The sequence below is a fragment of the Amphiura filiformis genome, chromosome 13 (assembly GCF_039555335.1).
Source record: "Amphiura filiformis chromosome 13, Afil_fr2py, whole genome shotgun sequence".
Classification (NCBI taxonomy): domain Eukaryota; kingdom Metazoa; phylum Echinodermata; class Ophiuroidea; order Amphilepidida; family Amphiuridae; genus Amphiura; species Amphiura filiformis.
In genome coordinates, this window is record NC_092640.1 from 5,422,112 (window position 1) to 5,447,066 (window position 24,955).

At 36.7% G+C, this 24,955-nt stretch overlaps 2 protein-coding genes across 2 annotated transcripts; one reads left to right on the forward strand and one right to left on the reverse strand.

Moving 5' to 3' along the window:
- Nucleotides 1-6,517: 6,517 nt before the first annotated feature.
- LOC140167922 (neuroblastoma suppressor of tumorigenicity 1-like) lies at nt 6,518-13,506 on the forward strand. Its single transcript, XM_072191212.1, has 4 exons — nt 6,518-6,705; nt 8,532-8,817; nt 9,421-9,534; nt 12,324-13,506. The coding sequence occupies exons 2-4, from the start codon at nt 8,542-8,544 to the stop codon at nt 12,432-12,434; spliced, it is 501 nt and encodes a 166-aa protein (XP_072047313.1). The 5' UTR covers nt 6,518-6,705; nt 8,532-8,541; the 3' UTR covers nt 12,435-13,506.
- A 2,018-nt stretch (nt 13,507-15,524) lies between these two features.
- On the reverse strand, nt 15,525-23,078 carry LOC140167174 (post-GPI attachment to proteins factor 4-like). The gene is made up of 2 exons (XM_072190543.1): nt 22,788-23,078; nt 15,525-17,159 (listed from the first exon to the last, which is right to left on the reverse strand). The coding sequence occupies exon 2, from the start codon at nt 16,900-16,902 to the stop codon at nt 15,583-15,585; it is 1,320 nt and encodes a 439-aa protein (XP_072046644.1). The 5' UTR covers nt 16,903-17,159; nt 22,788-23,078; the 3' UTR covers nt 15,525-15,582.
- Between the last annotated feature and the right edge of the window lie 1,877 nt (nt 23,079-24,955).

Consider the following 24,955-nt stretch of genomic DNA (forward strand, 5'->3'; position numbering starts at 1 on the left):
ACAACCCCTTACTGTATACCTGTGTGTTATAAGAAGATCATATTAAAGAATATGCGATAAAAGTTTCACATGACATTTTTGCCAGGGCATATATTTAATTTAATAATACCAAAATCGGTGACCCCCCCCCCCCCCATATGATGACCCACGCTACGCCACTGATTCTAAACTAGTATAAAGTCATTATGATCTTATGGCACAAGACCTAAAATATATAGCGTATAGTACAAATAATTAAAAACATTTTAATATGACTTTCGTGAGAAATTAAATATACCTGCCCGTATTTATTTACATGCCCTTTGTGTAAGAAGTACTACAACTTTAAATACAAGAAGTATCATGATTTGATTGATTTCAATATACTTCTCATATCATAAAGTAAAAGCTTAGGGTTTATGATGCCAAAAGTTAGACTTGCATGTTGGTGTAGCACATGGGTGTAGCTGGTGCAAATGCATGCTATAGGCCTATACGATCAGGGAAGTGGGGAAGTGCAAACCACCCTGATACGATGTACATGTACAATGAATATCTACTACATAATATACTTATACAACTTTCAGTTCCTGAACCCCACACGGAAGTTCAATTTAGCGTGTACGTACATGTATACGTATTAGGTTATATGCAAAAATAAATACTGTGCATGGCAAGAACCAGCGCAGTGGTTTTTTAAAAACTAAAACTTACTTGATTTTTGCCGTCTTTTCAGTGTCTTTATCATTAAAAATCACACCAGATGATACTCTGCAAATTCTCCAAAAGTCTGGTTGTTCGTTTAGTGGAGGTAATAATTTCAAACACGGATAATTTTGGACGATTTTCACTTAAAAGTTTGACTTAAGTCTCACCGATAAGGCATATCCGGTTGAATGTGTATGACTATGCATGTGTGGTAACCTGGTGGTAACCTTCAGTGAACCATAAGTTTTGTGTTTCGCTGCATCTAGCTGTGTTTCATGCGGAGTGTGTAGGCTCAATGGCACTGTGGCTCAATGGTATTCATAAGGGACCGTTCACAAACACTTGTAAGGGGGGGGCCTGATGCAAAAAAATTATCGCGAAAATTTTCCGCCCTCCCCCCTTTACAAACCTCGAAAAATTTCTGGGCCCCCTTTTTTGACATGAAAATTATGGGTCAACCCCATAGAAAAGCATATAAACTCAATTTTTGAGGAAAATTTGTGGTCATTTTTTCAGGCCCCCCCTTAGGAGGGCCAAAATTTTCAGGCCCCCCTTTTGCATCAGGCCCCCCCCTTACAAGTGTTTGTGAACGGTCCCTAAGTTTCATGGCTTGTTTGTTTTGTTCAATGGAGTATATAAACTTTATTTTGACGACTAAAGATTTTTAATTTGATCATAAATCAGTGCAATACGTCAATTATTATGACAAAAATTGTCCAAGAGGGAATCGGGAATAGCTGGGAATCAAATACATTTTTTTTGGAAAGTGAGAAAAAGGGCTAAAAAGAAAACAAATCGCTAGGTAAGGCCGTATAAAATTAATATTTTGGTTCTCGTCCAGAGGATTTTCATGAATTGATGAGGAAGGGAGGTGTTTTTTTTTTTTTTTTCAATGTAAAATCAGCATTGTCAGTAGTTTTCGGTCTTTTCCAACAGTGCTTGAGGAAACGATGAGGCACTTTTTTTTTCAAATGTGAGATTCTGAGGGATAAACACCCTAGAGTACCACCATAAAAAGACTTGGAAGTGATCCCTGTTCTCTAATAAACTTGTTTATATTTATAAAAAATTCGTAAATCATTCCAAAGTCTAAAATAATTGAAAATCTAAAAATAAATAAAAATCTGACAAATCCCAGAAATTGAGGAGGGAGGGACGAGAACCAAAACATTAATTTTATACGGCCTAATTACTTGTATACCAGGCGCGGGTGCTTTTATATTCATTTGAGCATAATCTGGGGTCCAGAACGAATATTTAAAAGTATTTAAAAAGTCCCAAAAAATCAGGTGTTTTTTATGTTATTTTGGGTCAAAAAAGGGCAAACTGGTTTTTTTTTGAGAAAAACATACTTAGTATTCGACCGAAGAACTTAGTTTAAAAAGAAACCAAACAAACAACTCAACTAAGTTTGTTGAGTTTACCATTCACCTGATAAAACTTGTTTTTTGATAAACTAAGGGACCGATCGTTATTTATAGCAGGGGGAATGGGCGTTTTGGAAAAAATATCGACAAAAAATTTCGCGTTCCCCTCGCGTCCGCTCAAAATTTTCGCGTTCCCCCTTGTTTTCCCAATTTTCTCCATTTAAAATTTAACAATCCCCCCTCCTGGTTCAACTAAAAATTTCAGGTTCCCCCTAAAGACCCAAAAAAAATTTCGTGTTCCCCCCTAAATTTTCCCATTCCCCTCTGTCATAAATAACGATTGCTCCCTAAGTCCCTGTATAAACTTTGACCTTATATCTCGAATTACTAAGGGGTGACAATTTGACAGTTGACACCCCTCGAAATTTTATTTTGTAGGCCACCCGTAGACCAATGAATATGAAAGAAAAACACTTTAACTGGAAAATACACAACAAAGTCGACGAAAAACTTTGTTTATCATTGAAAAACTGTGATCAGCTGATAAACCTTGTTTTTAGATAAACTTTATATTACTAAAGTGTAAAGTGTGCTGATGAGGTTTGTGGATCAACGTCTATAGGCGTTCCGTTGCTTGTGTGTAACGCACTAAGGGACCGTTCACAAACACTTGTTAAGGGGGTCTGTAAAGGGGGGACCTAAAATTTCGCGATAAATTTTTTTTGCATCAGGCCCTCCACCCCTAACAAGTGTATGTGAACGGTCCCTAATCACCAGTGATCACTGCGGGTTTTTTTTCTAGAAACTTAGTATCAAACGACATATAAACCCTTGTGTAAACTTTTACTTTGAATATCTCGTATTACCCATAGGGTGACAAATTTTACACCCTTCGAAATTTTCTTTGCACCATCCGTACTCCGTAGACAAATAATAATCAACAAAGAAGCTCTTAAACTGGCAAAACCAGCCTACCTTGCTTTGCCATGCACCGGACTACTATGACTAGCTACATAGTTTTGATAAACCGTGTTTTATCAATCGATACTTATAGTTACCAAAAACAAAACTCTGTTAAACATAGCTAAACATAGAATACAACAAGCAAAAAAACTCGGTTTATCTCGTGAAAACTAATTGTTCAAAAATGTCCTGAAATAAGAAGAGGTTCCGCATTATTTTATGGCATTTTGATGATAAAATTCTGCAAAAAAAGGGGTAATTGGATATGACTTTAAAAAAAAAGGGGGGGGGTGGGGGTAATCAGGCATATTCGACTTCAATGTTCAAGGGGGCCTAATGAGTACAGGTACATGACTATGAGTGCCCGGCAGATCACTTGTTCCAAGCCCATTTTGTCCAAGTCCATAATTTCGTCCAGGGCATGTGGTATAAGACAGAAACCGATCACAACAGGCCCGTACGCAGGGGGTGGGGGTGCGGCCGTACCCCGCGAGCAAAAAATCAGGTTTTTTACGCTTTTTTGTTCAAAATAGGTCCAAAAAGTCCACTTTTCACAAAATCGCCCCCCGAAAAAAAGGTCCACTTTTTCCAAATCAGCACCAAAAAAAAATCCTGCGTACGGGCCTGGATCACCATATGTAAATTAGGGTCGGGGTTAGAGGTTAGGGGTTAGGTTTATGTTTAGAAGTCGTTTGTCTTAGTCCAATTGCCATTTTGTTGAAGCAGGCGATCCTATTCTGTCCTTAAAGGACCCTATCGTCCCGATGATCTTTCGGCTCTTCGGGGTTTTTGGCTTTCATCCCTCGATGCTTTAAATTCCGATGTCGATTGCCACTCATCGGGTTGACTTTCGCCCTACGACGTTTTGAATTTACGTGCAGGGTGTCCCAAAACAAAAGAGGCCCCTCATTGCGCCCTCTATTTCTCCTATTTCAGAAAAGTAGATCAAGTATATGTTGGTATGTAAAGAAGCCTTTACCCGTTAGCTTTAATAAACCGAAACAATTATTTCAATAGGCTCATAACTTTTGAAGATATGCCCTTTTAAAGAAATGTATCCTTTTTTCACTCTGTCCACGGAGGAGGTTTGGCTACTTCAAAGATTGAAAAGTGCATATACCAATTTACCATGCATGAATATAAAACATTCCTTGATTTAGTTTAGGGAATGGGCTTTACCGGTGGGCTTATGGGTTATGGATTTTGTCTTTCTTACTTTATTGTGTCTTGCTTTCATTTTATTGACAACATAAGTCATTTCTCTTTTTGGAATAAAAGGTGTCCTGAAAGGGGATGTTTAGTTTATCTTTGGAGTGAGTTTACTGTGCTGCTCTGCCCTCTACCTGGTTGCCTCCTTGACGAATACGGGTTTCAGCCCGCATCAATTGCGTTGCGTACCAACCTTGTGCGCCGGATAGGCATACTTGCGAATATAGCAGTAATACGTTTGCAAAGATCTTGGATTTTGCCACAAATGAAGAAATCAAGTGGTGTGAGGTCTGGTGATCGTGCAGGCCATTCCACAGCATGACCCATCCCAACCACTCTGTTTGCTATCCGTGGACAGAGTGAAAAACGGGTAGGCCTACTTGTCTTTAAAAGGACACATCTTCAAAAATTGTGAGCCGATTGAAATAATTGCTTTGGTTTATTAAAGCTAACAATTAAAGGTTTCTTTACAAACCAAAGTATATTCAACTTTTCAGAAATAGGCGAAAAAGAGGGACACCCTGTACAAGATGCTGCTTTTCGGGGTTCTGAATTCTGACTGCAGGGTTCTCCCTGGTTGATGAAGGTATACGAGGATGTGCCACGGTTTGGGGTATTTTTCAGCGATTTTGGTATATCGATGGGTGAGTTTTTAGTGGAGACTAATGCGCCCAATTGGAAGCATTTTGGCAAAAGTGCCCTTAAAAGCGCCCAATTAGGGCAAATTTTGGATTGGTATACTTATGGGTAGCAAAAACAGCCAAATGTAGGTAGAAAAAACACCTCAACAACATTTTTAAATGTTGTCAAAGTGTGACTGGTGAAATGTATTTAAAATCATTTTTGTCAACATTTAATAACATTATGTTAACATGTTTTACATCAAATTAAAAAAATGTGTTTTTTGAATGATATTTCAATAAAGAGTATAAAACGGTTCAAAAAACGTTACCCGACCCTTAAAGGTTTTCTGCAGGCCCCGTAAGTAGAGAAGGGGAGAGCTATACGGTCAACTTTTTTTTTTTTACAAAACGGTCCACTTTTCAAAATCAGCTCGCAGTCCACTTTTTTTATAAATCAACCCCCCCCCCTCCCCAAATCCTGGTTACGAGCCTGATATTTTGTGAAACGTTTTGTGTTTGCTGAGGGAAATTCTCTTCCAATATTTTCATTCTTTTATTATTAAATACATCTAACCGTATTACTATACTGCCTATTGCACTCCCTGTTCATAATTGGTCAGGGGCGTAACCATACCTGACCTTCCGGGGGGGGGGGGGCAACATTTAAACATTTCCCAAATCCTGATCAAAAGTTATAGTATTTATGTGCGAGCTATATCGCTTGCCGCGAAGCATTAAACGGTACGTGTGGGGTCCAAGGGCCCGCCTTAGGGCCCCTGGTATGGTGGGGTCCAGGGGCAAAGCCCCGTCGGGGATTCAAGGGGTTCGGAGCCCCCTGAAGCTCCTTGTTTTTGGCAAATTAGAGTACAAATTTCACAATGAAAGTAGTATAGATTTGAAGCTGCACTAAAATTTGTACAACAGTCATCCTTTTCTTCCCACTTTTTCTTTCCTTTTTTCTTCTCCCTTCCCTTTCTCTTCTTCCCTCTTCTTTCTTTCCCTTTTTCTCTTCTCCCTTCCCCTTTTCGTCCCTCTTTTCTCTCCTTCCCTTTTTCCCCTTCCCTACTTTTTCTTCTTCTTCTTCCCTGTTTTTTTTTGTGTCGGGGGGCACCTTGGCTCCCCAGTTACGCCAAGTGGGGATCTCTGTCATTCGTTTCCCTTAACTGTATGGCAAAACTGAGCGTGCCACCCCTTGCGAATGCTGCTGCCTCCCCGAAGTCTAATTGTGTATCCCTAATCATCATAATGCTAAAGAATAATCCTTATACTCCGATTAATCGCTCGAATCGTTTGATATTTATAAACTGGTGTAATCTTTCTTAACAGTAATTCACGATTTATTGATATCCTTATGGAAAATTCTGCGAAATAATGAAAAATCTTTCAAAGGTCTAAACTTTACCTCTCCTCACGCATGCGTGCATAGGATTATGTTAATCGGCTAACGGTTAACGGATAAACCTCGGATTTGGCGGATTACATGCCGGATTAAGGTATATCGTGTAAGCCTCAGGAATTTTAATGATTGAATAAAGTCATCAGCATAAGTCCCCTTTTTTTTATCGCCAAATGTGTGGCCAAATGTCATGAAATACCAGATTTGAACAAGCAGATTGTAATCGCCTTTAACGGAAGTGACATTTGTATTATTAAAGAACTGAGGAATGTATTTTCTTTTATTACAACAATTGCAGGGATAAAGAAAACTAACAAATTGTTGAGTGTGCAGTGATGTTTGTTTTTTGTTAGAAATATGAGGCATATATTTATGATACACTATAACCTATACCGAGATATCTGAATCTGAGAGAAAATCAACCTCTGTATGCTGCTTTAGTTCACATCTCAACAAACAGGTAAGTGCCTCTTAAAGTGATATTAATTATCCTGGTGGATTTCGAAGACCGTGGATAATTATTTGTTTTACAAAATATATTTAAAAAAGGTTTGTTCAAACACTCGAATAATCAGGCAAGATCTAACTTAGTGGTGTACATTAGTGCCAATCCGGCTTGAAATGTGTGTGTGGACAATCGGCCAAAATTGTTTAAAAAATGGCCGAAAAGAACAAAAAATGGGTCATTTTGCGAAAAGGTGATAGAGGGGATACGCGGGATTGACGTCCATGATGGTGTATATCTTATAGGTCTAGCCGGGGCATAGGAATATACATTATAATCCAAATTTCATTTGTTTCAGTAGAACTTTCACATTTCCTGAGTAGGATATAATCTTTACAGGGGAAGTCCTTTTCAGACACCTGAGCTTTCGGAATCCTAGCGAGTGCTATCTGCAGATATTAACTAACACAGGTTCTAGCGAGTGTCATCTTCAGAGCCATGAAGATGGCAGTCACTATACTGAATTCCTCTGAAAAGGACTTCTCCTGTCATGCCTGTGGAAAAGATTAATTCCTACTCTTGTTTGCCGACAATACCGAAGTAATTATTTCAAATTAATTGCACATCTCCGAAGCTCTTTCATTCCCGATTTCTTTTCTTCATAAACTGACGACAAATTGCCTTTTATGTGACTTGTATCATCACTTTTGGCCCTAAGAAAATATTCTATAGATGTAGACTAGCTATAGGGTACTGCGCCTGTATGATTTCATATATAGGCCTATAAAGTATGTTGGGCTGTTTGTTTGTTTGTTTGGTGGGTATGTTTGTATGTTATACATTCGATGACCATGCGTATATGAAAAGTATCATGACCATGATGACGGTTTTGCACATTACGTTTTCTTGCTGGGTTAACGGTTTAACCCATCCAAATCCTACTTATATAGTAAACTCATTGATAAGTTCAATATCACAGATAACTTTATAGATGACATCATCAGAATATTCACGGATCTTCGTGATGACGAACTATGCTATCCACGCAAATTTATAACACGCAACTGAACTTTGCATTGAAAAGGCGGGTCAGGTTAAAGCCATATGGTACCCAGTATCTCTAACTATACGAGAAACGCTAATGGGAAAAGTTGGGGGATGTGAACTTTGCATTAAATGATGAGAGTAGAATTAAAGTCGACGTGAGAATCAAGCGTACCAAAAGGGATGGTAATGCTGCTCCCAACATGCCTTGCGCGACTTTCTATAAGGTCTGTGATCCGATCCTTTTCTGTGCTACAATTTAATTTCTATATCCCATCACTAGAGTATTAGCTGGTGATAGACCTTTAACAGTTTCTGCATCAAAAGAGTGGAATAAGCTATTAGACAATCTTCATCTACAAATATGTTCAAAAAAGCTCTGAAAACTCATTTGCTTCCGTAATTTGTATTGTATATTTATATTTTTCATGCACCTAAGTTTTTATTTTGTAAGCGCTCTGAGCCTTTTGGAAATGGCGCAAATGCTCTTTGTGTTGTATTGTATTAATTAATAATCTATCTTAGTTTTATACCAACTTATTTTTAAATGCTGTAATATTTTGCGGTTTTTCAAGCCCATTATATTTTATGTTTAGGCCTATGAAAAAAGTTATTTTTTTGAATGTTTTTGCAACTTCCACAATGCATGCCGGGAAGAAAATTAACCAAAGTTCTGAGAGTTAACCCGATCACCCCGAGCGTGGAAACGTTATATCTATATTGTATATTCAGCTGTGTTATGTCAAACACACAAGAAACAAAATCAGTTTTGTTTTTCCCTCAAATTATAATTTCAGAAGCGGCAAAATGGATAAACGGGTTCTTTGTATCATAATCTTGGGCATTATCTGCATCATTGGAGTAAATAGTGCTTCCGCAAAAGGACGTAGTAAAAACCATCAGCGTCGTAACCACGGTAACGCGGATCGTAACCATGGAAATACAGAGCCTGATCAAGGAGAGCGCGGCAGAACAGTGAGCAGTTTGCCCATGTTTTCTGATAAAAAATCATGGTGTGAACCAAGATCTATTCGACAAGTGATCGATCATCCAGGATGCACTGCCAAGACAATTAGTAACTTGGTAAGTACAATCAATCAATCAATCAATCAATCAATCAATCAATCAATCAATCAATCAATCAATCAACCAACCAACCAACTAACCAATCAATCAATCAATCAATTAATCAATTAATAATCAATCAATAAATAAATATATCAATAAATATATCAATCAATCAATCAATCAATCAATCATCGGCCGATCGATCAATCGGTTAATCAATCAATCAATAAGGGTGGTTGGCATTCATATACAGGATGCACTGTATAGATTATCACCAACTTCGAAGAAAGATCCACAAAATAATTCATTGTTTCAGTGATAAATCAATCAATAAATTAATCGATCACTCAACTAAACAATGTATCACCAATCTATCAATAACTTTTAAACAAGTGATCAAGCAATCACCTAATCAAATTATACAGACATTAAATAATTCATTATACTATCAATATTCAAGGAAACCCTTACCTCTGAATTCTAACTCTAACCCTTAATCACAATCCTATTAGGGGGCCTACATATTTTCTAAAATCTTGCCCGAGTTCTTATTCTTGTTTTTGTGTGTGATTTGTTTTCTTGATTGACTCGTAAATTATGTGAATGTTTGCAATACAGATTTGTTTGGGCCAATGTTATAGTTACAGCATCCCTCGAACATTACCAGAAGAAACTACAGCTGAACTGCAATACTGTGATAGCTGCCAACCTAGCAGGGCCACCTGGCAGAAGGTAAGCCACTCACATCCCATTATACGTACATACGTACTGGGCCAATACTGGATCCCGTAATTGGGCCAATTTATTTTTGCACACCGGCGTCGGACTGGGCCAGTATTGGTTGTAAACTGGACAAGTAAAAATTACCATTTGAAGCTTGCTCTCTCTTTCCCCCCTTTCTGTCTTACTCTTTCCGGGACTCTTTCATGACTCCCACTCTTTTACCCACACATTGCGGCATATTCAGCCAGAAAATATAAATTTGTCCAGCTTAACACCAGTACTGGCCCAATTCAACGCCGGTGTGCAAACATTAATCGACCCAATACTGGTGTCCAGTATTGGACTTTATTGGCCCAGTATTGGCCTAGTACCAGGGGCGTAGCCAGCTTTCTTGGTCAGGGGGGGCAAAATAAAATTTTGGGGGCACAGACGAAAACAATTGCAGTTGCATCATACAATACATAGAGACTGTATGTTTTCGAGCTTCCCGAAAAGGGCCTTATTGGGATGATGTGCGCGCGTAGGGCGAAAAAATAGTATTTTACACTATTTTCGCCCATTATCCGGCTAAAAAAGGGCTTTATTGTTACAATGTGCGCGCATAGCGCGCAAAAATTTTGTATTTTACACTATTTTGGCCCTGAATTTTGCTATAAAAGGGGCTCCTTGCCCTTTTTCTTTTCCTTTGCCCTCCCCTGATTTTCTCTTTCATTTTTTTGTCAGAGGGCACTTTTTCTTTCATTTTTTGTCAGGGGGCACTCTGCCCCCTGCCCCCCCTCTGGCTACGCTACTGCCGAGTACTACACTGTTTGCTGGTACCTAGTTTTCACTTTCACATACTGACGATTCTGGGTACATCGTAAACCGTACCTTTATATTATATTGACTGTAAAGGGTGGCAAAATCACTTAAGGATACGATACATGATTTACCGACAAGTGACTCATTTCGGAATGCGATCATGAATTTTGAAGAAAAAAAAGTTTCCACAGGCTTCGTTGGGACTCGAACCAGCGATTCTAAACTTCCTTCGATTACGCGTCTAGCGCTTTACCGCTCGGCCACCGTGGCAGTTGAGCAGATGAGTGTAATGATAAAAGATAAATCTCATAATGCCATCTTTAGCCTTTTGTTTACTAAAAAAAAGACGCGTTTTGTAAAGATAGATTAGCCGTTTTATGCATAAATAGCACGAACGTTTGGGTTTCAAACAAATAATAAAGACACTGATGTGATGATGAAATTGCGTAAGTCGGGAATTATCTGCGTCGCAATGTTTTGTTTTGGTTTTAGGAATTTGACCTTAAAATTTACGACTTCATGACATTATCATTCGAAATCAACAAAAGATATTTCAACACTATATGTCCTCATTCTTTCTCTAGAATGTTTTGTACATGTATGTGAAATAGCTTCAACAATGGTTCGCTGCATAATGGTAAAAATAGCCTTGACCTAAAAAAGGGCGAGAGGTACCATATTTACGGATTCAGGCTAAATTTAAAATTGATATAAAACGTTTGTTTTTTGATCGATTACAAAAATTTATTTTTGTCGTATAAAGAAATTGTATCTGGCGTGAATTACACTACAGTTTTTATTACAGGGCTCTTTGACTTCTTCAAATAATTTTTTTAATGATAGAGTGAATCCCCTGGCCCTCTATAATTATGCACAAAAGATCGAGTCCCCTTAATTGTGTGTGCAGGGTGTATGTACAAATATATTGGATTGAACAGTGTCTTGGCAGGTAACATACGTAATTGTTATGATTTTGGTAAAATGCCGAATAGCGATTCGGCTGTTTGTTAAAAGCAGATTACGCATGAATTCTCTTATTAAATTGATCCGACGAAAATCAACTAACCCTCGATGCCGCTGCCGATACATATGTTTCACTGTCAAATAATTGATATGCTGCCCTCTGGTGATCCCTATTCTCTAAGATAAGTCAAGCGTATAACGTGATTTTAACAAACACACGAATCGCTATTCGGCATTCTGACATAATCATAACGAAACGATTTGAACGATTTCACACTACTTTGCGTCTTTTGTATAGCGTCTTCTTGGATAGGCAAGGTAATGAGAGAACGATAATTGAAGAAATGCACATCTTCCTCATATCTTCATCTGACCATCAATCAACATAATTAATTGTTGAACAATGAGATCCATCGTTACCTTTCCTATCGAAACTTATCGACGTTAAATTTCAAAAGTGTACGTCTGGGAAAAAGGTCTAGCTGCGCCCAAATGGGTGCACGATATTTTATATTAATACACGGACGTTGTGAGTCTTATTTCGCCTATTATAAGCTGAACAAACTTTAGACACTTTCTACTATGGATGTGATATGTGCATCCAATGAGATCCCATGAAACGTTATAATACGGATCCAACTCCTAAGGAAAACGTATCGTCAACGTAGCGCTCCAGAAGTGCGAACGTACCAAACATCTATAGGGTATTACAACACACATCACCGTCACCTGTAACTAGCGTCAATTCGGCTTGAAATATGTGTGTGTGTGGGGGGGCTGGGGTCAAACGGCCTGATTTATCAAAAAGTGGCTGAAAAGAGCAAAATTTGGGTCATTTTGCCGAAAAGTGGAGGGGGGGGGCACGTCCCGCCTGCCCCCGGATGGGAGTGACGCCCATACGCGTTGTACAATGTGGGATAATTCCCTATTTATAGCTTTTCTCCAGTAAGTCTGAATTAAACATGCCTTCTCACTACAGTGTTGTAAAGCCTAATCAAATTTTAACCATTGTTTCCGGGTTTGATTTCTTACAGATTCCGCTGGAATGCACCATTGACAACGTCCCGTACGTAGATAAACTGGTGGAGATTGTACAAGACTGTGCCTGCAGAAGTTGCTACGGCCCGGACCATAGCACACTTTAATTTTGCATGTAAGGCGCTAAAATCACCATTTCATACGAACCTGTTTTGTACAATAACTATATTAATACGATCATCCGAAATCGTCCAAGATTATACATGGTCAATGTTCTTTTGCTCGTAGCTTCGTTTCGATGCCAATTCTTATACCCAGCCACTTACTTGTGCGTACCAAAAAGAAACTTAAGGCATGTCACATGCCTTAAGTATATTCCAATCTTGTTGGTTTAATACAAAACTTGTACAAAAAACTGATTAAGAGAGTGATTTCTTGTCTCGGAACTTCCCTGGTACAAGGGGCAGATAATATGATATGTTCTTATTTTCTATTCTATTTATGCTAGATGAGAATCGATCATCAACTGCCGCCTTCTTTGATATCATTTCAATCAAACTTTTGTATTGGTCCGTTTCAGAAGCTCGGTGATCCTGGGCGGAGCTACGATTGAGTTTCTGATGTGCAAACGTCAATCCCAATTTTCGGTTTAACTTGCCAGTGATATCCGAATGTCCGCAATCAGAAGCTTGTGATCAAAAACTTATTTTGCTTAATATCGTATAGTAAGGTTTGACAAACTGCCAAATCTGGATTCGTCTCTTTGTTATACGCATGAATTATTTTGTGTTCCGCTGCACCATTAACTAGCCCTGTACGCCGCCCTCTTTTGCTCACTTATCAAATAGCTTGATCATCTAGAATGCCGTCCTCTGGAACGGTGATCCACTGTTCGCTCATTCGACTCACTTTGCTATAGACGAATCCAACGAGCCAAGTGATGGTCAGAATTCAAACTGGTGTTGTTACTGCCCAATTGGGTGGATTAAATCCGCTTAAAGGGGGGTAACCCTATTGGTTTTGGATATGGATTGTCTTTAAAATTACATAATAATATCAAATATCGCCCCCTTTATGCTGCTTTGTGAAAAAACGAGAGCATTTTCAGCGTAACTGTGAATAAATAGCCAAATTTGCAACCCAATACCTTGGTATACGTGAATTGCATTCTGGGCAATGCCCGGCCCGTATTGAACGGAAAATATTTAGGGTTTTTTTTTTTTTCGTACCGTTTCAGAAAAAAAGGAAACAAAATATATTTCCCTTGCAATATGCACATTTCAAATGAATATAAAAAAGTTTGGGTTAAAAATGGAGAGGAAAAAAAACCCTTCCGATTCCGCGTACCGGGTCTTGAACCGGGTACCCCTCGGGTAACGCACAATGCGCTAACCGATTGAGCTAATTGGCCCACTACGTCCACCGTGGAATTTTTATAATTAAATACGGCACACCGTCTCCTCAGCAGTTAGTGTGGTTCGCTTTTTTCACAGAATGTGTATGACGCGAAACCAAAGTAGCTGTTGAGGAGACTGATGATTCGCAATTAATTCCCTGCCCAGAAATCCGAAGTAATTTTAGTATTTACAAACTGGTAGCCTGTAAAAACCGCTGTGTTTCATGATTTCTCCGGAAATACATTGACTTGGAGCGTCAAATTTCAGGATAGTAATGAGAAAAATAGTATCTATTATGTGATACCAAAACCTCATCAACAATGAAAAAAATCAGGGGATGATGCTGTCGATCGGGTTACGGACCTTTAAAAATCGACGTTGAATTGTATTGTGTTGTAAACTTTCATCATTCTTTTGTCTACGTGTAACACGGGTAATGGAATGCAGTTTAATATCCCCGCCAAGGCCACATCATTTCACATTTTAGGTGGAATAGACCTAAGGGGGGACCCAGTAATGGCTGCCATTGAGGTGTAGGAATGCGTGAAAATGGATTCGCCTATTGTGTCACATTTGTTTTATACAAACAAGCTACGTCATTGTTGGGTTGGGAGGGTTTGTTAACTGTATATAACTGTACGTACATGTATTTTTAGAATATCATTACCGGTACTACTATTCTTAAAATGGTTTTAAGTATATACAAAAGTTCATGTATATACCAATGATATAAAAGCTTAATATTAACAATAGCACATACTCGACATATTGATTATGCGTGTGCTTTATTCGGTTCTTCATTTAATGTAAAATGTGTCAAAACGACGCTTGGACCTGTCCTTAATGATTAGTATGCACCAGTCTCAACAAAAAGCGGAAATAATGTCGCTTCAGTCTTCATACTTTGGCGTGTACGTTACTCTGAATTTGGACGGCTCCAAAAACAACATATGGTGTATACATTATACCATACTACCTTACCGTTGGAAGCCATTGTGCGAATATCTATTACAAATTAGGCAGTTTGACGAAATTGTAAGACTAAAAACTTTTACGGTCTACATTATTTCGTGAAACAAACTTGTGTGATACGAAGAATGGTGTTGTCTGCACCCCAAACATCAAAGTTAGGAACTCAAAATATAAGTTTAGCTTTTCCAATAGCAGTTTATCCTGACTATGAAAAGATGGTTTCTTTTTCGCGTTCCCGTTTAATACACGTACACGTCGTCTTCAAAAACAAAACAAAAAAACAAAACAAAACCGTGTGCGCGAAATCCCGCTATTGTCAAAATTAGCACTTGTGTACTTACATGTGTGCTGTGATACTTATATACATGTTTGTTATGTTCGCACCTCTGGAGCGCTACGTTGACAATACGTTTTCCTTATGACGGTACCGTACATAGCCTCTTGTTTAAATTTTAAAAAGTAGTGATGTTGCTATTGAAAAGAAGGCACACATGGTTCCGCCATACACGTGCATGATATTCCTAAAGTCGTTCCAGATCCGGACAAGGCATAAAATGCATATATTTTAAGATACAGGTATCCCAGCAAACACAAAACGTGATAAAACGTTATAAAACAGTTTTCCAGAAAAAGTTATCACGTATTAGTGATATATCACAAAATGTTAAAGCAATGTTGTCTAAATATTGTTGTAAAACATTTTCTGCCAAACATTAATGAAAACGTGTGTCAACTTTAATAACATTATGAACAAAGTTTTCTGAAACCTTTTTGAAACACTGTAAAAATGTTGTGGAAATGTTTTATAACTTTTAATAGATTCGACATTTAAACGTTTTCTGGTAACCTTTATGAGTAAAGTAAAGTAAAAAACGTTAGAATCTAAAAAAGTTTCTGTGTTTGCTGGGATGTATGTTTGTGGCTATCTCTGCTTATTAAGACCAAACTAATCATTAAAATATTCATATGCAAATGCTCTCTTCTTATAAAATTTCAAGTTCAAAGTTGAATACAATCCAATATGTGTAAAGAGGTTTGGTATCAGCAGGTATTGTTTCAACCCATTGTCCTGTCGATAATCATCCAGCGCCCAATCTAGGGGGATTTTTGGTTTTTTCGTTGCTTCGTTGATCACAAAATTTACAATATCCGGAACTCTCTCACTCGGATATACAACAGCGGCAAGACAACACGATGTTCCCGGTTCTAAGGTGTAGAAATTGTGTGAAATTGCATGCGCTTTAAGAAAGTATGGCCTACCCGTAATCCAGATGACTGCAAACATGAATGGAAATGAAACTAGAAACACTGCATACGCTGTGAGATGCGTTGTCGGCCATTTTGAATTACTAGTACTAGTACTTGTCAACCTACTTTGTGATATATGTCCAAGTTCGAGGTACATGTATACGATTAAAGCCAAGACTCCAGCGAAAAATATTGTTAAAGCTATCCATTGATAAATCGTAAAAGGTTCCCCATGAAAATCATTCCGGTAGTATGGGGTATTTAATTTCAACCACGCCCAATCACCTTGGTCTCTTTCAAGCTCTCCTCGTCGAATTCTCGTTTCCAATTTATGTTGCAGGACATAATTCAATATATCGTAAAAATTCTCCTGCGGGTAAGCATCATCTTGAAGAAGTAAAATATATTTTGAGTTATGTTCTAAAGCGGATTGCAGACAGAAAGCGTAATCTTCTTTTTCACGCGTGTGTCTGCTTTGCTGTCGAAAAGTGTCTGCTTCTCTTTTGGAAGAAAAATGCCGTGTTTTGGTAGGAAAATAAGACGCCATACGGGTTGCTTCTTTGTGATTATTTGGCGATGGATCAACATTACAAATAAATAAAAAGATGTCATCGAGAGCAAGACTCCTATTTAGAATATCATGTAAACGGCTCATAGTCTGTGTTAGATACTCCGTTTGTGAACGATAATCTAATTTTGACGTCTTTCTGGCGGTGGTTATAACTCCAATAACAAAACGTAGTGTCGAAGAGTTTATCAAATATTTTTGTTTGACATCAGAAGCATTTATTGTCTTTAAAAACGCATTAGCTCTGATTCTTCGCTCATGATTAACATCGATAGCTTTTTCAAAATGAACATCACCCTGGTTCTTGTACATTTTGGAAAAGTGTAAATGATAGCGTAGTAATGGTAGAATACAGATAAATAAAAGTACATAGATGCTAGTCATTTTCAGTGCGAAGAACAATTTTTTTTTTTTACGGCAAACAGTCCGTAATATGGTACAAGGTGGCATTGTATTTGCGCCAACAATAGAAGTTGTAGACGGACGGACGGACTGACGGACGTATATTAATATCTACGGCACTCATTTGAAAGCATCACACACTCAAGAACCACTGCACCAAGACTATGCTTTATATATCACTGTCGACCCGACTGAGCTAGACTGCTCCAGTTTTCGGTTATACATTTGCGATGGTTATATATGGTATAACGTAAGTTGCTTGATGTACACTGAGGTGAGCAGTCATCAATCAGTTCTAGTCTGATCTGAAAAGAGAGCAAAGAGAAATTAAAAAATAATTTACACCTGGTTGCTTAACAAAACTCACACATAATAATATAACTTACAAATGCCACTATACATACCTTCCCATACCCCCACCCAAGTATACATATACAGGTGCGCACCCACGAATCCATTTCCGGTTTGTTGTGAAATTGAAGTTGAATGGCGCACCTTAGCCTGGAAAGTGTACATTACTATCGAAATTGTAAACCTTGTTATTGTTCCATTTCGCCATGTAAAATTTCGCTGCATTATTATCCAATAATAAATCAAAGAATAAATCAAAGAATGAATGAATGTTTGAATGAAATGAACGAACGAACAAACGAATGTGTGAATGAATGAATGTAAATTTCCTGCGGCTTGCCCACCCAAACACCCCCAATACACCCCCACGCGTCACCCCCCGGTACTCACACACACCTGTGCACCCATCTCGCATTCAAGTAAAACTGAATTATAAGGTTGTCTTACCTGTTTTTGGTTAACCTTGCAACTTGAGTTTACTCCACCACCAGAATATTTATTTTTAGACATTGTCTTTTGCACGGCATGCTACAAATTAGGCCGTATAAAATTAATGTTTTGGTTCTCGTCCAGAGGATTTTCATGAATTGATGAGGAGAGGTTTTCCTTCTTTTTTGTTTCAATGTAAAAATGAGTATTGTCAGTAGTTTTTGATCTCTTCCAATAATGCTCAAGGAAAGGATGAGGCCTTGTAAGTGATCCTTTTTCTGTAATAAACTTATTTATGAAGTTGTAATAAATTATTCCAATCTAAAAAAATCTGACAAATCCCAGAAATTGAAGAGGGAGGGGACGAGAACCAAAACATTAATTTTATACGGCCTTAGGATGCTATAAATAAAATTAAAACCTCTATTATATTTCCATGCGTATCCACTTCTATATTATAATTATAATTAACGTTACTGTAGACCATAGCAGCGTTACGCTTGGTTTGAAATTGTGTAGCCTATGTATGGAACGACCTCCTGCCAAGTATGAACGCAAAAGGGTTTTGTTCTTTTCAGGAGCGTGTTTGGTCCCCAGGGTTTGGGGAAACATTTTTACGTAGGCTTTTGGACATTTGTTTTATTTATACACCACTAGTAATGGTTCAATTTCATTTTAACAAAATACTAATGGTTCAAGTCAATATTAGATAAATTCAAAATGAAGACCTGCGCGCAAGAAGACCGCAAGTCCACTTGGCCCCTCAACATGTATACACTAAAGTTACGTATAATTTCTTAGGGTTTTGTAATGTTTAATACATGTTCCAGGGTGAAAACATCATGAAAGGTTGTGAAAGATTTGTTTTGGCCCCTGAACATGTATAAAACATTACCAAACTATACGAAAATATACACAACTTTAGTGTATACATGTTGAGGGGCCAAGTGGACTTGCGGTCTTCTTGCGCTCAGGTCTTCAAATAGAAATGGCAGTACTGATAGGTACTATTTCCCCGGGCTATTTCCATGGTTATAATAGTAAAATCACGATTGAATTTTTATATTTTTGAAACATGACCTTATTAAAGAATGAATAATTGCATGAATGTGACAACATTTTATGTTATACATAAGTTTTAAAGAATTTGATTTTCCAAATATATCAGGTCACTTTCCTTTAAATTGTATGACACATCAAAGACACTTATAAATAATTGGGGTAAATGGAACGCTTAAGCAATAAATCACTTTCTGTGGTCAGGAGGGTATCCATATATGATTTTTGTTTGTTTCAATAAGTAGATAATGTGTTTTTACAACTTGTTTTAACAGATAAACTCCACTTTATGGCTTTGTTTCTTGTATCGGTCCAAATACATGCATGGTCATGGTGTTCCAGTTACCCCAACAAATTGGGGTAAATGGAACAGTGGGTTGGGTAATTGGAACAAGGGGCATTACTTGCAAGGAGCCTATATTCATAGCTATATTTACATTGAAAAGACGTCAGAATATTTTATTTAACATATATTTTGTGACTAAATAAAAGATTAATAAAAATAATTTTGTTTTCATGTTTTTTTTATAAACATGGTAAAATACCACGTAAAAAACACTTTCTCTCGGTACATAACAGAAAAAAATGGTTTTCAGACTTTTAAAAATCAATAGGAGGCCTAATCTAACATGAATTAGTTATTTGTAGTATATAATTTCATAATAATTAAACCAATTAGTAAAAAAAATATTAACATGTTATATATATTTGAAGTCAGTCAACCGTGTTCCATTTACCCCAAGTGGATCTGTTGTGCACTGCAAAAACAAGTGTTTATATTTAAACACCATATTGTGTTTATCAGAGCAACACTTAATAAACACATAATTCATGTTAATGGTCTAACACTAATGTTAATTTTTCTAACACTAATGTTCATAAATTAACACTTGGTGTTATATTACAAACATTAGTGTTTGTAATATAACACCAAGTGTTAATTTATGAACATTAGTGTTAGACCATTAACATGAATTATGTGTTTATTAAGTGTTGCTCTAATTAAACACAATATGGTGTTTAAATATAAACACTTGTTTTTGCAGTGTGTAAAGGTAAATGGAACACCAAACTAATTAATTAGCTAATTAGCATATTAATTTGCATAATTTCATCATTAAAATCTGCTATTTTATTGTTTAAAACATTTATGTTATTGTAGAAAACAAACATATTGCCAATATTGTAAGACAACTCTCAGCACAACATTCAAATATTTAGGAATTAATACCCTTAAATTTAAGTAATGTTCACTGAACCGTAGCACCACTTCAAGGTCAGTGACAACATTTGAGATTTTCTTCCACTCAAATACCGAGTAAACCCACGCTTGGGGTATGAAACGAAACCAGAACGTATGGCGTTGGGGTAAATGGAACAGTCGGTATGATGTTGCCCAATTTTTTTCTTGATTGAGGGAATTGTATTCTCAGCGTTCCATTTACCCCACCGTTCCATTTACCCCAATTTACCCTATACCTATTTTTGAGAGTAATGACTTAGAGTTACAGTATGTCTACAAGCCCTTAAATATATACCTCAAGTGAAAAAGTGTCATTTTATTATAAATGGTATCTTACGCTCTCTTCAGTAGATGATATTCAATTATAAATGGTATGTTGTGTTGTGTTCAGTAGATAGCATTTAATTATAAGACTATTATAAATGCTATCTTGCGTTGTGTTCAGTAGATAGCATTTAATTATAAGACTATTATAAGTGGCATATTGTGCTGTCTTCAGTAGATAGCATTTAATTATAAGACTATTATAAATGGCATCTTGGGCTGTCTTTAGTAGATAGCATTTAATTATAAGACTATTATAACTGGTATCTTGCGCTGTCTCCAGTAGATAGCATTTGATTATAAGATTATTATAAATGGCATCATGTGCTGTCTCCAGTAGATAGCATTTAATTATAAGACTATTACAAATGGCATCTTGTGCTGTCTCCAGTAGATAACATTTAATTATAAGACTATTATAAGTGGTATCCACTATCTTGCGCTGTCTCCAGTAGATAGCATTTTTAAATGTAATTAAAATTATAAGACTATTATAAGTGGTATCTTGTGCTGTCTCCAGTAGATAGCATTTAATTATGGCATCTTGCGCTGTCTTCAGTAGATAGCATTTAATTATAAGACTAATATTATGATAGCAGTCAAGTTAGCTCAAACGATAAGGCGTTCGACTATGGTGCGAGAGGTTGCGTGGTTCGAACCTGGCGGTGCCTAGTACGCTCTCGTGGAAAAATTGAGTTAGCTTGAAATTCCCCTGGACAAGGAACTCACTGCTAATTTGTCTCCTTGTAACCCGTACGAAACTCGGGGAGCTGATCCTGGTTGCGAAGGTTATTGTGGAATGTCTAGGGTGTGCGCTCTTGAAGCAGCAAAGTCCCTGATTTGTTGTTTAATGGTTTATGGAATGATGTGGGCCGTAGTGGTCAGCGACAACCTGTAAAGTGTGCTGAGGCTTGTGGATCAACGTCTAGGCGTTGTGCCTGTGCGTAGCGCACTATAAATCACTGCGCTTTTTTAATTCTTTTTTTTTTTATAAATGGTATCTTGCGTTGTCGCCAGTAGATAGCATTTAATTATAAGACTATAGTGGTATCTTGTGCTGTTTCCAGTAGATAGCATTTAATTATGGCATCTTGCGCTGTCTTCAGTAGATAGCATTTAATTATAAGACTATCATAAATGGCATCTTGCGCTGTCTCCAGTAGATAGCATTAAATTATAAGACTATTATAAATGGCATCTTGTGCTGTCTCCAGTAAATAGCATTTAATTATAAGACTATTATAAATGATACTATAGTATCTTGCGCTGTCTTCAGTAGATAGCATTTAATTATAAGACTATTATAAATGGTATCTTGCGTTGTCTCCAGTAGATAGCATTTAATTATAAGACTATTATAAGTGGTATCTGTGCTGTCTCCAGTAGATATCATTTAATTATGGCATCTTGCGCTGTCTTCAGTAGATAGCATTTAATTATAAGACTATTATAAATGATATCTTGCGCTGTCTTCAGTAGATAGCATTTAATTATAAGACTATTATAAATGGTATCTTGTGCTGTCTTCAGTAGATAGCATTTAATTATAAGACTATTAGGCCTATAAATGGCATCTTGCGCTGTCTCCTGTAGATAGCATTATAAGACTATTATAAATGGTATCTTGCGCTGTCTTCAGTAGATAGCATTTAATTACAAATATTTTTTCTCAAATTTACCAAAGAAGAGACTTGACTGATTATTAAAATAAATTGAAAATAAACATACGCTTATTCCAAGTTATTATGAAATATATTTTCAAATAAAATTCCGAATTTGAGTTGCATTGACGTCCTTTATTAAACGTGTTTTTAAAACACTTAACAAAAATTATATCATGTAAATACAGATCGTCTGCATCGAGGATGCGTTGCCATGTCAAATAATTTAATTACGCCGGAACAGAAAGATGCCTGTTTTGGTAAATGAAGATTAAGCACCAGCTGGCATGTCATATATACATCTAAACGTATTATGATCTGTTTCAATCCAAACTTTAATTCAATTCAATTCCCAGTAAACACAACACGTTTTACCCAAACCGTTTAAATATTGGGTTATGTGGGCTACCACGTTTTAGTAACATACAAAAACATTTTGTTTTAAATTATGTCAAAATATTTTACAATAACATTTTTAAAATGCTCTTGTGGTGTTTTTCATACAAAATGTTTATTTTTCATGACTTTTAAACAACTCAGGTTTAAATGTTATATAAACACTTTGACCAAACCACGTTTATTACGATTTAAACACATTTGTATTTGCTGGATTCTCTACGAATATATTTAGTTCTGGATTTACTTCAAGCAATTGAATCCAAATGTCTCACCACAGATGAAGGGGTCTCATGATACTCGTAATATGCGATAGTATATTATATAATATAAAATACATATAGGCCTACACGAATATATGTAAATTATCACGGAGATGCAGCCTATATATCCGATACTCTAAAACAACGGTCTAGGGTCAAAATCATGGTTCAAAATGAGCTTATTCTTTATCACAATAAAATACTTACCACCAAAATACCGGAGATGATAATTATGCTCGAGCCTGAAGCTTTGGAGTTAATACATGTATAATCGCTAGCTGCACTACAAGCTGACACGAAGCTAACTGCAGAGCCGATATATGCAGTGGTCACTCCAGAATGACCCTGGCATAATGCATTATGCAATTTGTATGCATAGGCCTAATGTTTATTTTAAAAGGGTCAGTGATTCCAATGGTCGCGACAATTCATAGAAACTGGATGAGAGGCGCTGTTCTCGCCAATGAAATGCTGATATAATTCGCAAAAGCAAAAGCAAAATAGAACTCAACTAAAATTTGGGAATAAAGGCTTTTGTGGATATCTGCTGAAAAATCCCGTGAAAAATAATATAACAGGAGGATGCTATCACGTTAGTATCTCAAAATACTCCTTTAACAATGTACCCTTTTTGACCTGCACTGATAAATAGGTTGATTAATTAATTAAATTGAATCAATTACTATACAATGAAATAATACATAACTAAATGAAAGTTATGATCCCCCTTTTTTATTTTTTCTTTGATATTTTTCATTTCATCATGTCAATCATTATTAATAAATTATCATTACAGACTATAGAATTGAAAAGCAAGTGGTGAAACTGATATTCATGTGAAAAATCTTGTGATATTCATGTTATTTTAATTCAGTGACTTTGCGCAATTGCATATTTACACGGCTCACAAAAATAGCCACCGAGTCCTTATTTAATGGTCACACGCCAGTGATTTTACAACTGTGGGAGGACAAGATGTTGATTCAGCTATTGACTAAAGCATTTTGACCAAAATACCTCATACCTTTTAAGATCATAAGCAACATTAGACCTACCAATTGCATTATGTGCCCACCACTGATCTTTAAATTGTTAGAATTCAGTCTAAACTATTATTAATATCGATATAATTGTTTCTATTTATTAATAAGATATTAAAGTATATATTTCAGCCAAAAAAACAAAAACAAAATTCTTTATTAGCTGCTTAATTAGCACTTAATTTCTTAACGAAGCGCTCATATGGGCCTGTAATGCGTAACAACCGAGCTAATGCAGCCTCACCTATTTTCAATTTTCAATGAGAATTTGAAGATAATTCCCAACAAATAGGGTATCACAGAAAAGCTAAGACTCTAAGCAATGTCGCTGAGGCAAAGATGAAGTTGTGTAAGGATCTATTTTTTGTGAATGAAGTTTTTGTTGTAGAGTAATGTTATGTAATGGTTCCCTATGAAAGTGAGTGAAAGTTTGTTAAACTCACACCTGGATGTGAAATGTGTGAAAACATCGGCCAAAACGCTATCATATGAAATGAACAAATGATAAAGTTCAAAATAAACATCTTTAGGATGACAAAAAATGCACCAGGAGTTCAGAGTGAGATGATTCCCATGATCAGTCCACTATTCAAGATTGGCTTCAACAGTGATTACAAGCCAAGTTTCTGCTAAAATTGCCCCCTGTAGTAACAGTATTTTTGCACTGTTATTCTTAACACTTTTACATACTAATGAACATGTGATTGGCAGTAAGTACTGAAAAAACAAAGCGGGTAGCTCTTTCCAATAATTTTTTAGACCATTTTTACCAGATCAGTCCATTTTTCAAGCTGCAAGATGCTTGTTCATAGATATTTAACAATGGAGAAAGCATGTAATGCCCTTTGATTTCTATAGTTAACATGGTTAACATGTATAGTATTATAGGCCTACAATATATTTCATCAGATTTATTATGTTAAATGTTGTCATTATGAAGTTTTTAAATGACATTTAAGTTTCAATATCAATTCTAGGGTTCAATGTTAGCAAAAACATAGATTTCTTCATATAGATATAGATGGAAAAGCTGAAATTGCAGTGTACATCTTAGTGTATCTGCACACAAGGTCACGCTTGCACAATCACAATAGGCATATACAAAAGAATTTGGCCAGTTCTTTTGTGCTTACCTACACACAAGCAGTGTGTGCTATTTTTTGTTGCTTCTGGTTGTTACACATTTAAGGCTGGTTCAAAGTGAATATTCGAAGGCGAATATTCGGCTTCGAATACGTTTTGGGCGTCAAAATATATGCGGCTTCGAATATAAAACTATGAACCGGAGAAAGATATATTTCTACAATTCACAGCGTTGCCCGACTGTTAACAAGT